This window comes from Solanum tuberosum, unplaced genomic scaffold (genome assembly GCF_000226075.1).
Source record: "Solanum tuberosum cultivar DM 1-3 516 R44 unplaced genomic scaffold, SolTub_3.0 scf00013, whole genome shotgun sequence".
Lineage (NCBI taxonomy): Eukaryota > Viridiplantae > Streptophyta > Magnoliopsida > Solanales > Solanaceae > Solanum > Solanum tuberosum.
The window spans coordinates 922,839-936,383 of record NW_006238940.1 but is presented as its reverse complement, the minus strand read 5'-3'; the positions used below and the strand labels follow the sequence as shown (position 1 = coordinate 936,383).

The following is a 13,545-nucleotide window of genomic DNA, read 5'->3' as shown; positions in this document are numbered from 1 at the left end:
TATAGTCTATAGATATAAACCATTGTGCAGTAATGAAGAGAGGAAAGTTAAGAAATCATTGTGCCCAGAAAGGTCCTTGACCCTTCTGTAATAGTGCCACCTTACTACTATTTTTTTAATGATGTATTCTATTTTGATTTATTTAGGGAAGTGGACATTATTTGGGACAAACTGTTGAGAGAAGTATGCTTTTGTAGTCACCAAAGATACATTTATTCATTTGCACAAGGCCTCGTTAAGCAGTCCCTACTAGGATTGTTACAATTTGATTTTCAGTAAATTATTACATAATTTAGTATTTAACAAATTCAATTTTTTGTGATCTTTATGTAGATGAATCGTAGTTGGATGTATAATATGACTAATTTTGGTCGAATGGGGCTAAGACCTGAATTTGTAGAAGGTGTCACTGGTTTTGTGGAGTATGCAAAGACACTAGAACTTTTTCAACGTAATGGTGTGCTTAAGTGTCCTTGTAATAAATGTCAATGTTTTAATTATGAAAAACAAGATATTGTTAAGGGCAAAGGATCCAAGATTTAAGCAAATGAGTGAGATCGGTAAGAAGGCTAGACCGTCTACTAAGGGTGGTTCTCTACACACAAATGGGGCTCAAAGTCAAGAAAGTATGAGGAGGAAATTGGTATGTATCATTTTTCTGTAAGTTTTTATATATTTTAGGTATTAATATTTAATTACTCTTGATTATAACTTAATTAGTTCAATATGTAGGAAAAGGAACTAGGAAGATTGGTAACTCAGGCTGAGGCATTCAAGGCAACACACATAAGAAAGAAGAAAAATCTCGAAGATCCAAACGTGTGGGTTGAGCCGCGAGCTGAATTGACCTATGTAAGCCTCTTTAAACTAATAGTTACTTATTTTCTAAATTTATATTCTAATAATAATACCATTCAATTTTGAATCGATATCTTCAAGTTTTGGAGGATTTACGACAAACTTAACCAGAAGAAATCGAGGTATGCCACTTACCCAAGAACAGGTTGAGAGAGTTTGGCTAGACTTGATTGGTGGGCCGAGTAGATATGGGTATGCCTATGGCATGCCACAACAGACCTTTCGTGAATATCATTCTGAGTTTGAAGGCCTAAGTAGTTCCTATGATGATGAATCGATGAAGAAAAATTTGGCTATGGAGCAAAAGATAGCTGAGCTATCTAGCCAAGTCAAAGACTCGTGGGCTAGGGAAAGGCGCAGGGACATAGAGTATGAGGGTCTTAAGGCTCAATTAGATGCATTAATTGCTTCAGGAGGGATTCCCCCTTGTTCCAATGACGTCACTTTCCCTCCTCGACCCTCTCAGTCTCAACCTACTCGATATCCAGTGTATGGTCAACAAAGAATTATGACAGATGAGTCTAGTAGTGATGAAGAAGATGAGGATCATGTGGCAAACACACTACCGCATTAGTGAAGTTTAGAGTTGTAATAGATAATCTAAGTTCTTTACTTTATGACTTTTTTATGGGACTTATTTGTTTTGTGAATGCATGATAACATTGAAATCCTATTATATAACTTATGGATTTTATGATTTTTCGTTCAATTTCGAATTACGTTGAAGGTGAGTTGCATATTGAGTTGATAAGAGAATATTTAGTAAATGTGTTGTATTAGTTGATTGTTGGAAGCTCTTTGAGCTTGATTTAGCTAATTAGAAAGGTATTGAATTAATATGACAGGTGATGAGTAGCTGCAAAATCAGTTACAAGCTATCAGTTTTTTTCTAGAAAAAGAGACCTCATGAGGTCTCTTCTTTGCATTTTATTTTCCAAAAATTTCATAAAAGAGATCTCATGAGGTCTCTTTTCTGCATTTTATTTTTTAGAAATGCAGTAGAGAGACCTCGTGAGGTCTCTTTTCGGCAGTTTATTTTTTAGAAATGCAGTAAAGAGACTTCACGAGGTCTCTTTTTGGTAATTTCATTTTTTAGGCTATGAGATAAAGCGGCCTCGTGAGGTCTCTTTTTTTAAATATAAAATAAAAATAAATAATATAATAGTGACCTCATGAGGCCACCTTTATTAAAAATAAAACAAATGTAAATTATGAAATTGCGACCTAATGAGGTCTCTTTTTTTAAAAAAATTGGAAAATTTATTGGTGACGTCGTGAGGTCTCTGTTTGGCAACCTCATGAGGTCTCTATAAAAAAGTCACCTACATTATAGCGACCTACCGTTGAGGTCTCTTTTTAGGTCTCTTTTTTCAGAAAAGAGACCTCATGAGGTCTCTTTTTTAAGTCTCTTTTTACAGTTTTTTTAGTAGTGATAAGGCAACAACTTAGAGTTGATCTAATACATAAATGATAATAGTTAGATAGGAAAAAGGAACATTAATTCACATGTGGTTTTTTTACCATTAGCTTTATTTATTTTGAATCATAATATAACAACTTTCAGACAGTTTATGAAGAAATAGAAAAGTAAACTTCAAATATAATTTCGTATTGTTCAAGTTGGTAAAGGTGTGTCCAAAGATGTCGAAGCTCAGAAGTTGGCATTTCAACACTGGATTGAGGTGGTGCATCATTAAGACTTTCTCCCATGGCTTTCCATTTTCCTGCTCTATTCGAAAATATCTCATTCAATTTATTGAGTTTTTGTCAAACTAAAGGAGAAATGTGTTTGTATTTCAATTAACTTTGTCAACGAAACAACAAAAGCAATAAGATGCATAACACTTAGATTATGTATAGACCTTGCATAAAAGGAAATAAGTCACAAATGATGAATAAAATGTTTAAACATCTGTAGAAAAAATAACTAGAGAGAAAGGAAAGGAACAATATATTATTTGATTTATCAGTGTACTCCTAAAAAACAAGAATATTACCCGATGATCATGAGTAAGCTAATTAAAGAAATTTTTCGCACGAGCACTTTACCTAGTATATATATAAAGGAGAATGTTAGACTTACTGATGTGGCATGCCTCTAAAGGCTAGAAACTTATATTTTGTGGGTTTTTTTTTCGTTTTTTTTCATGGTCTTTTAGATTATTGTTTTTAATCATTTGAAGGTAATATTAGAAAATATCACAACATTATTATTATTCAATTAAATGGACAATGAGTATGTAGTAATGTTCAGTTACATTATCTTTCACCTCCCACATACCCATTAATACACATTTACCAACTGAGATGTCGGGATCATTAGTACCAAATTTGCATTTTTCATGTCTTGTATTCCAATCACCACTTAGTCATTTTTTATGGATATGCTATTGTGTGCAGATTTTTTGAGAATTTTTAGTACCTGCTAACTTAGTTACAATTTTTATATTATTGATTGTACTTCGATTATTATATTATATTAGTATACGTATCCGTGCGTTGCCTAGACAGTGTAAAATATATTAAGTTCTTATATTAAAAATATTTAATAAGATGTATTATGTACTAATTAGAAATATGTTATAATAACAATAATTTAAATCATTAACTTATTTATTTGAGGATATTAAATTAATATAATGAATACACAATTTAATCTTAAAATATTATTATTTAGCTGTAACCAGCCACAATATTAGTTTTTTATATTATGTTGAAAGTTTTGTATAATTTGTTTTTCATTTTTTTAATATACATATGAGAATAGAGTTGTAATCAGTGTTTTAAAAAATGCAATTGGGGCGAGACGCAACAAAAACGTATCAGGGCGCAGTGTAGAGGCGTAGTTCTCGCGGGCGTACATTTATTTCGACGAGGCGTACGTTTCGGCGCAATACACATATTTGTGCAAAAACTTACGCTTAATGGATCTTACTAAAATTGGGGATATTTTAGAGAATTCTCACTGTGTTTCGCTTCCTTATATTCTACAAAAAATTTACTTTTTCATTGACGGTTCATATTTCTAGATAGAAATTTCAATTAAAAAAATACCATCTTGTGTTTTTGTGCAAGATGAATATCATTTGTGCAAGATGAGTGCAATTTGTGCAAGATGAGTGCCAGTTAGCTTTTAATGATGATACTTGTGAGTTCATGACCATATATTTTTAGCTGCACTAAACTATCTTCTGTTGTTTAATAGCAAATGAAGTTTTTTTCTCATGTTTTCAAGTATTTTAAAGACATTGTTGAGTTGGTTTAAAGTTTTCTTTCAAATGATGTTGCTTCTTTATTGTTTTGTTTTTTAGACATCATTTCATAGTTACAACATTGTTGTTATGGTGTATCTCATGTATTATGTCATACTTTTGTGCTAATAGTTAACTCATGTAATAATTATAATTTTTTTTTTTATATTTTTATTTCTATAATTTTTCTACTTTTAATCTTATTTTATTAATAATAAAATTATAGATTCGTATAATTTACGCCCCGTGAGATTCATGGGACTTACGCCCCGCGTTTTGAGACTAACGCCTCGCCCTGTAATAGATAAAACGCCTCACCCAATGCCTCCGCCTTTTAAAACACTGTTTGTAATGATGTTAATATTATACATATTCCGATATTTGAATGTTGATTGACATTATGCTATTTATTTTGTCGTTGTTATTGCAATATGTTGTTACTATAGTGATTCTCGATAGGGAGTTCCTAAAGCCTAGGATAAAGGAGATTTCTTCCGTGAAGGTGTAGTGAAAGCACCGTTCAGTTGAAGTGGCGACTTGGGTGAAAGAGTCTGACTTGCGTACCAGATAGCTCCATCTTTTTAGGCTTCAAGTACTTCCTTTTACTTAATGTTCGGGGACTTACATTGTTTTTTGTAGTTGATAATGTAATGACCTAGTTGGTCATTATTGAAATTTTTTTTGTGAAATAACCATTTTACCCCTCTTAATATTGACACAGAGTCATTTCTGATTAGATTTTTAAATTGGTTCCAAATGTTGAGTAAAAAGTTGTGAAGTGTGGAAAATTTAGAGTTTTGAAAGGTTAAAGTTGTCAAAAAGTGGGTTTTGGTGTCTTTTAAAATTTTGAGTCTTGAAATGGAATTCCTTCAATTCCATTAGTTCCGAAATGTACAAATTGGACTAAGAGAGTTTTTGGTTTCAGATTTGGAATCCTTTTATGGAATTGAGGTCCTAAGTTGGAAATTGTTTAGATTTTAGCCTTTGGGTTGACTTTGATCAATATCCAAGATTCGGATGCTCGAATCAAATTTTCAACAATTCTGTTGAATTCGGGAGATGATTTAAGGCATAGAGGAGGTCTTGGTTGAATTTTTAGAGGTCCTGAATTTTATTTGGCCTTTTCAGGCGTTATGTTAAGTTTCTTGTGACTTACATGGAATTCGGGTCAAGGAGACCCTAGACCCGTGTTTCAATGGTTCCATTGTGTCCAGAACATCGAGTTTAGTCGAGTAGCATATCTGGTTTGTATGTACAGGCTTCTAAACAAATTTTGCGGGTCCATTCGGGGATTTGAAGTTGGTTGTGTTGTTCATACTGGTGTGCTTTTCCTTAGCGAGGAATGGCTCACTTTCGCAAACGTCGCTTCAACGAGAATGTGGTCGTGTTCGTGAGGCGTAAATATCCCCTAACCTCATGTTCTCGAAGATTCCATCACTTTCATTACCTTCGCTTTAGTGAGGCTAACCACTTACATGAGGTTTGCTTTCGTGACCAAGATGTCAGTTCCGTGAGACCTCTGAGGGTTTTGGACTGATATTTTGGGGTTCTTCCCCATTTTCTCTCATTTTGAGTTTCGAAAAGCCCTTGAAGGAGATTTTGAAGAGACTTTTTTGTGGTGAATCTTTTGGGTAAGAGTTTGTAACCCTAAGTCTTCAATTTGCGATTATAAATGTGATTTTAATATAAAATAATTGGGATTTTTGATCGGCAATTTGGCAAGGTTTTCAAAAATTTCAAGATTTAGGAAAATGGTGATTATTAGTTGAATATAAATCCACTTTCAAAATGATTTTCACCAATAGATTCCAAATCCCTTTGGGTAGCTTATTTATGTAACAATTTTCAGATTCAAACGTTATTACCAGAATTGGTGTTTTGAGCGAATTTGACCCATTTATTCAAATTGCTTGATATGGGTGTTGTTAGTTCTGGAATCTCATTGTTAATACTTGTTTGACTAGATTGTGCTGATTTGGATATCATTAGGAAGGGAAAAGCTCAAGTCCCGAGTTGACTTTTGATTGATTGAAGGCAAGTGAACCTCTAAACCTTGCTAAAACTTGTAGAATCTTGTATTCTCTTCATTGTGTGTGTTAGGGAGTAACAAGAATAAGGTGATGGGTTAAATTGCTCTTATTTATTTATCTTAATGATTGAAAGGGGATTAAAGAAAAAGGAAATGTGTTGATAATAGTGTATTATGTATTGTACATTTCCTTGAGTGTTCTTGAATCAGTGAGTGATTAAATACTTTGATAGTATTACCGTGGATGTGAATTGACTGAATTTCCATCTCCTCTTTATTGTGTGAATATGCTTATTTTCATTAATGTTAAATATTATGATGAGATGTGTGGAGATTATGCCGAGGTCTGTTCCGACGAGTGATATTCATAATGAGGTTTATTCCAATAAGTATATTGATGTCGAGGTCTGTTCCGACAAATGTGATTGATAGCAAGGTCTATTATGGTATGTGATGTTGATGTCAAGTTCTATTTTGGTAAGTGGTATTGAGGTTGAAGTTTCTTTCGGTGGTTGCATGGATCTTGGGTGTTCCCATAGATCCCAACTTGATACTTGTGTTTGATGTACTTGATAACTGTGATTGATGTACATGATACTTATGATTGATGAACTTGATATTTGTGCTTGATCAACTTGATACGTGTAACCGTTGAACTGTAACTGTTGACTGTCATTACGAAACATTGTGATCTATGTATTGTGAACTGTTATGTTTGACTGATTTCTGTGCAAGTTGTAGTTGTGGTGGTTTGGTTGAGATGGAAGGAGTACTCATATTCTAGACTAGTTTTATCTTGTGTTTAGTGGGTTGCTTGTTAGGTACTGTTTCTTTGGTACTCACTCCTTGCTTCTACACTTCTACACTTGTGTAGGTTCTACGCACGGATCTACGTGATATCTCTTCTTCTTCCATTTTTCTTTGAGGCTTTCTTAGGATACATTGAGAGGTAGTTGTTTTGCACCCGGTGGGACCTCTTGTTCCTTACTTATGTTATTGTTCTATTCGAGAAACAAAGACATTAAAACTTGTATTTATTTTTCAAATTTTGTATTTTACATTAGTGACTTTTACACGTGACAACCAAGTTTGAGGTTATGTTGAGTATGACTAAGTTTTCCCCCGCTTATGTTATTGTTAGTTTATTTCCACATTTCTACCGTGTTGTTGGATTTTAGGCTGAATTGTCTTGGTGGAATAAGAGAAGTGTCATCACGTCCATTTTTGGATCCTGACATACGACCCGTAGGAAGGGTTCAAGACTCGGTGAAATATTTTTGAAACCTAGGACTCTATGGATGGGACCTACGAACCGTAGGAGGAGTTCGTTGTTTTTTATGCAATTTTTGATCTCCAGTATCTTGTTTTATAGATGACTAGTACAGTCCGTAGAAAGTTATATGGATAGTAGGTCAGTCCGTAGAGGTTGTTTGACAGTTTTAGAATATGGTTATTTAGTTCTTTTCCTACCCTTTTAACACTAAACTACGTCATTTCTAGAACATTCTAAGATCTTATAATTGATTTTATTCTTCAAATTAGCCTATTTCTCTCTCATTCACTCAAACCCTCAAAATTCCTCATGGTTTTCTCTCCAAATTCTCTCTAAGGATTGTCTCTAGTGGATTAATATTCTTCAAGCCTTCATGTCTCCTTCTCCAATTCCAAGCTAGGATTCATCAAGGTATGTGAGAAGTTCATCAATAAAATATCTTTCATCCATTCTCTTTCATCTATTAAGTCCCAAAGATTTCTCAAAAACTTCTTTAAGATTTCATCCAAATTCTAGGGTTTTTATATAATTCTTCATGGGTTCAATTGTTTATTATACAATTGATTATTTGGTCTTATTATGCATGATTTTATTCAAATTACATGTTTTCAAAGTATTTCACATGAACCCATGTTTTATGTCTGTTTTATGATTATAAATTGAAGATTGAAAGTATGCATGCATGAAGGAATTGTAGTGACTATGATTCTATGGTGCTTTTGAATAAAGTATCTCATATTTTTATGAAAATTAGGTTTACTTCCGATTGAAGTATTCTTATTATGAAAGATTTTAATGATTTATCCACTTTAGAACGAAGTGTTATTTCACTATGAAAAGATTATCATAATTAGATGCTTTCAATTACATGTATTCTTATGATTTATGAAGTTTCATGATTGGATTGGTACTACTATATTCTTATCTTTCCAAGTTTTATGATAATTATATGATTACCCTTAATGATTTTCGTTGGGATTTTTCTTAGCACCAAGTGGATTTGGGCGAATCCCGAAGTCCTTGAACTACGTGCCCCTTTAGGATGTCCTAACAAATTATCTAGTAGATCCATCTAAGCTTAAGAAAAAGGTTCTTACCTTAGCAACTAGGACAATCTCTTTTTGGTGTGAGAGTAAGACACCAGATTCTATGTTATAGCTCAGATGTTCTATGCGGGTTAATGGTAAACATCCCACAAAAGTTATGTTTTCTCACTTAGATTATGTTTATACATTTGTCTTGATTCTTATATTGCATTAACCATTTCATGATTTTTGAATCAAGCTTATCCGATTGATATGTTTTCACTTGGTCATGCATTATCATGTTTCGAACTCATCACATCATCATGTTTATGTATGCTTCCCATATTCAGTACATTCAAAGTACTAACACATATATCTCTTGTGCATGTATTGTTTCATAATACAGGTTTTGAGATCGTGGCTAGTTGGATTAATCAACTTCTTTAAGAGATTTGGTGAGTCCTCATGTTTTGGGGACCTTACCACCACATGTCTTTTATCACTTTCATATCATTTCAGTTTTAAGATTTATTTCATAAACTAGGGATTTGTCCTTGTCATATCTATGATATAGAGACTTGTTGTCAGACTTAGTATGTTTCCGCTGATGAGATATTGTACTCTGATTTTTGTTATTGATTATGAGGTTGATGTTGAGACCTGTATCTCACTTCCATGATTTATTGTTGTTTATTATTGATGTTAGTGTTATGCTTAGGCCAACTGACTTCTTTAGGGTCTTTCGGGATCCTATTTTCCATGTCACATCTATGGGATAGTTTGGGTTGTGAAAAACTTGGTATTCAGAGCATCGAGTTTTAGAGGTTTCAGGATTCTGACAAGTTGCATCGAGTAGAGTCTTGTTCATAAGTGTGAAACGTGCCACATTTACGAATAGGAGGCTACAAGATGTTTTAGGAAACTTGACTTCTTTCATTACTCTAAAGTTATGTGATAGAGTTGAACTCTATAAGGGTCTACCTCTTAACTCTTGTTCTATGCATTTTTAGAAGATGTCTCCAAGAAGAGCTCCATTGAGAAGGAAAACTAATGACAATGTGGAACCCAAAGTTTCTCCAGCTCTAATTTATCCTTTGGTTGAGCAAGTCAAACATGTCGAGCTTAGGGAGGTTTTCCAAGTGTTGGCCCAAGCCATGACCGCTTAACTAATAGGGAGGTCGTGACTCTCCTCAATAGTGGGTACGGTAGCAACAAGGGTTAGGGACTTCACGAGGATGAATCCTTTCAAATTTCATGGTTCAAAAGTGGATGAGGATCCATAAGAGTTCATTAAGGGAATCTATACGATTGTGGAGATTATGGATGTGACTTCGGCGGAGAAGGAGGATTTGGTCGTTTATCAATTGAAAGGGATTTTCAAGTTTGGCAAGATCAATGGAAGGAAGAAAGGGCTTTGGATATGGGTCCCTCGGAATGGGACAAGTTCAAGGGAGAGTTTCTTGATCATTTCTTTCCCCTTGAGATATGGGAAGCTAAAGTGAAAGAGTTCATAAACTTGAGGTAAGGCAACATGCATGTGAAGGAGTACTCATTGAAGTTACCTCACTTATCCAAATATGCTCTGACAATGGTTGTCACCTCTAGGGCACGAATAAGTAAGTCTGTTATGGGTGTATCCGATTTAATGGTCAACGAATGTCAAACTGCCAATGTTCATCAAAGAGATGGATATCTCAAGGTTGATGATACATGCCCATCAAATTGAGTTGGAAAATCTTAAGGAGAAGGCTAGGGAGTCAAAGAGGGCAAGAACAGATGGTGGTGATTTCTCCCACTCTAGGTCTGGTGGACATGGATGTTCTTAGTTTTAGCAAAAGTTCTTCGGCGTGAATACATCAAGTGCTCCGGTTCAAAATTTAAACAAGGATATAGTGCTTACCCTAAGGTCTCAAGGTAGTACTCCTAGTGGTTAGAATGTCTCCATATGTAAGAGGAGTGGGAAGAACCATCAGGGAGAGTGCTTAGCCGATTTGGGTGCATTTTTTGGTTGTGAAAAGAAAGGTCACAGATTTAGAGATTGACCTTCGCAGGCTAGCAAAGTTAAGGATGAGCATCAGTAACAACCTACTACTTCTTATGGTTTTGGTGGTGCTCCTCGTCAGAACAAATTTTATTCTCTTCAGACTCGACAGGATCAAGAAGGTTCTCTGGATGTGATTATCGGTATGTTACGAGTCTTTTAGTTTGATGTTTATGCATTGTTTGATCCATGTGATACATTGTCTTTTGTGACTCCTTATGTGGTTATGAACATTGATGTCAGTCCCGAAATTCTTTTAGAACCTTTTTCAGTGTCTACTCCTATTGGTGATTCTATTGTTACTAGAAGATTCAATAGAAATTACCCAGTTTTAGTTTCTCATAAAGTCACTCCAATTGATCTAGTAGAATTAGACATGATAGATTTTGATTTCATTATTGGGATGAATTGGATTAGTTCTTTTTATGCTTTTATAGATTGTCAAACCTGACTGGTCATATTTCAGGTTTCGAATGAACCTATATTAAAATAGAAGGGTGAAAATTCAGAGCGTAAAGGTTGGTTTACCTCTTGCCTAAAGCCTAGGAAAATAATCTCCAAAGGTTGTATCTATCATCTAGTTTGGGTTATAAATATGGATTCTAAAACCCCTACTCTTCAGTATTGTTAATGAGTTTCCATAAGTGTTTCTCGATGATCTACCAGGTGTGCCTCCCAAAAGGGAAATAAACTTTGATATTGACCTTCTTCTCGATACGTAACCTATCTATATTCATTCTTATCGTATGGCTCTAGCAGTACTTAAGGACTTAAATGATTTTTTGGATAAGGGTTTCATTAGACCAAGTATGTCACCATAGAGTGTTCCAGTGTTGTTTGTTTGAAAGAAGGATGATTCACTTCGTATGTGTATTGACTATCAAAAATTGAACAAGGTCACTATAAAGAATAAGTATCATATTCCAAGGATTGATGACTTGTTTGATCAACTCCAAGGTGTAAGCTTCTTCTCAAAGATTGATCTTCGATCGGGGTATCATCAATTAGGGGTAAGAGAAAGTGACATTCCGAAGATGGATTTTCTAACTCAGTATGGTCAGTGGTCAATATGAGTTCTTGGTGATTTCATTTGGATTTACTAATGCCCCGGCGACTTTCATGGATCTTATGAATAAAGTGTTCAAGAAATACCTTGATATGTTCGTGATTGTGTTGATTGATGATATTTTGATTTACTAACGGTGTGAGGATGAACATGTTGATCACCTAAGGATAGTTTTGCAAATCCTTAAGGATTGTCAATTATTTTCTAAGTTTAGAAAATGTGAGTTTTGGTTTAGGTCCGATGATTTTCTTGGCCATATTATTTCTGTTGGAGGTATTAATATTGATCTAGAGAAAATTTAGGTAGTTAAGAACTAGCCTAGACCTCTTTTCCCTTTATATTAGTTATTGTTAAAGGTTTATGGAAGGATTTTCCTTTATTGCTTCGCCTTTGACTACGTTGACTCAGAAATAGGTAAAATTTCAATGATCGGAAGCTTGTGAGAAGAGTTTCTAAGAGTTGAATGATAGAATTACTTCAGCCCCAGTTTTGACATTATCAGTAGGATCCGATGGGTTTGTGGTTTATTGTGATGCGTCACGAATTGGTTTTGATTGTGTATTGATGCAATCTGGTAAGGTAATTACTTATTCTTCGAGGCAATTGAAGGTGCATGAAAATAATTATCTGACTTATGATTTGGAGTTAGCGGCAATAGTTTTTGCTTTGAAAATTTGGAGACATTATCTCTATGGTGTTCATGTAGATGTGTTCACCGATCACAAGAGTTAACCGTATGTGTTTAAGCAAAAGGATTTGAATATTCTCTAAAGGAAATGACTTGAATTGTTGAAAGGATATGATATGAGTATTCTTTACCATCAACGTAAAGCAAATCTGATGGATGATTCTCTTAGTCAATTGTCGATGAATAGTGTTGCTCATATGGAGGATAGTTTAGTTTGTTATGTTCATAGACTATATTGATCGGGTGTTCACTTGGTTGACTCCGAGGATGGTAGTATCATTGTTTGGAATGGCTCAGAATCATCTTTTGTTTGGGACGTGAAAGCTAAGCAAGATCTTGATCCCACTATGGTTTAATTGAAGAAAACGGTTTCCAAAAAACCATTGAGGCTTTCTCCCACTGGGGAGATGGTTCACATTGTTACCAAGGTCAGTTATGTGTTTCAAATGTTGATGAGTTGAGGTAATAGATTTATCGGCAGCTCACAATTCTCGGTATTCTATTCACCCAGAAGCCATCAATATGTATCATGATTTGTTGGAGGTCAATTGGTGAAATAGGATGAAGAAGAATATTGTGGAATTTGTAGTTAAGTGTTCTAATTATCAACAAGTGAAAGTTGAGCATCAAAAGTCAGGAGGTTTGGCTCAAGACATTAGCATCCATACTTGGAAGTGGAAAGATTTGGATATGGACTTCATTACGGGTTTACCTCGTACTCACCAACAATTTGATTCTATATGGGTTGTTGTGGATCGAATGACTAAGTCGGCTTAATTTATTCTCATGCAGATCTTATTTTCAGTCGAAGACTATGCTAAGCTTTATATACGAGAAATGGTGAAGTTGCATAGAGTGCCTTAGTACACGAGTAAAGGTTAGTACGTGTTTTCATCCTCAGACCGATGGTCAAGCCGAGCATACTATTCAAACTTTTGAGGATATGTTGAGAGCTTGCGTGATTGACCTTAAGGGAAATTGGGATGATCATTTGACTTTGATTGAGTTTGCTTATAATGATAGTTATCACTCAAGTATCCAAATGACTCTATTTAAGGCTCTTTATGGTAGGAGGTGTAGGTCTCCTATTGGTTGGTTTTAAGTTGGTGAGGCCGCTTTGATAGGGCTAGAGTTGGTTCATGAGGCTATGGAAAAGGTTCGATTTATTAGATAAAGGTTGAAGATGGCTCAAAGTCGACAAAAGTCTTATGCTGATGTTAGAAAAAGAGAACTCAAATTAGATATTGATGATTGGGTTTACCTAAAAATCTCACCTATGAAGGGTGTGATGAGATTTGTAAAGAGAGTGAAGCT

General features: G+C 34.6%; 1 protein-coding gene across 1 annotated transcript; it reads left to right on the top strand.

Moving 5' to 3' along the window:
- The first annotated feature begins 337 nt into the window (after positions 1-337).
- On the top strand, positions 338-1,364 carry LOC102596698 (uncharacterized). The gene is made up of 3 exons (XM_015314457.1): positions 338-643; positions 733-852; positions 940-1,364. The coding sequence occupies exons 1-3, from the start codon at positions 455-457 to the stop codon at positions 1,006-1,008; spliced, it is 378 nt and encodes a 125-aa protein (XP_015169943.1). The 5' UTR covers positions 338-454; the 3' UTR covers positions 1,009-1,364.
- Positions 1,365-13,545: the final 12,181 nt, after the last annotated feature.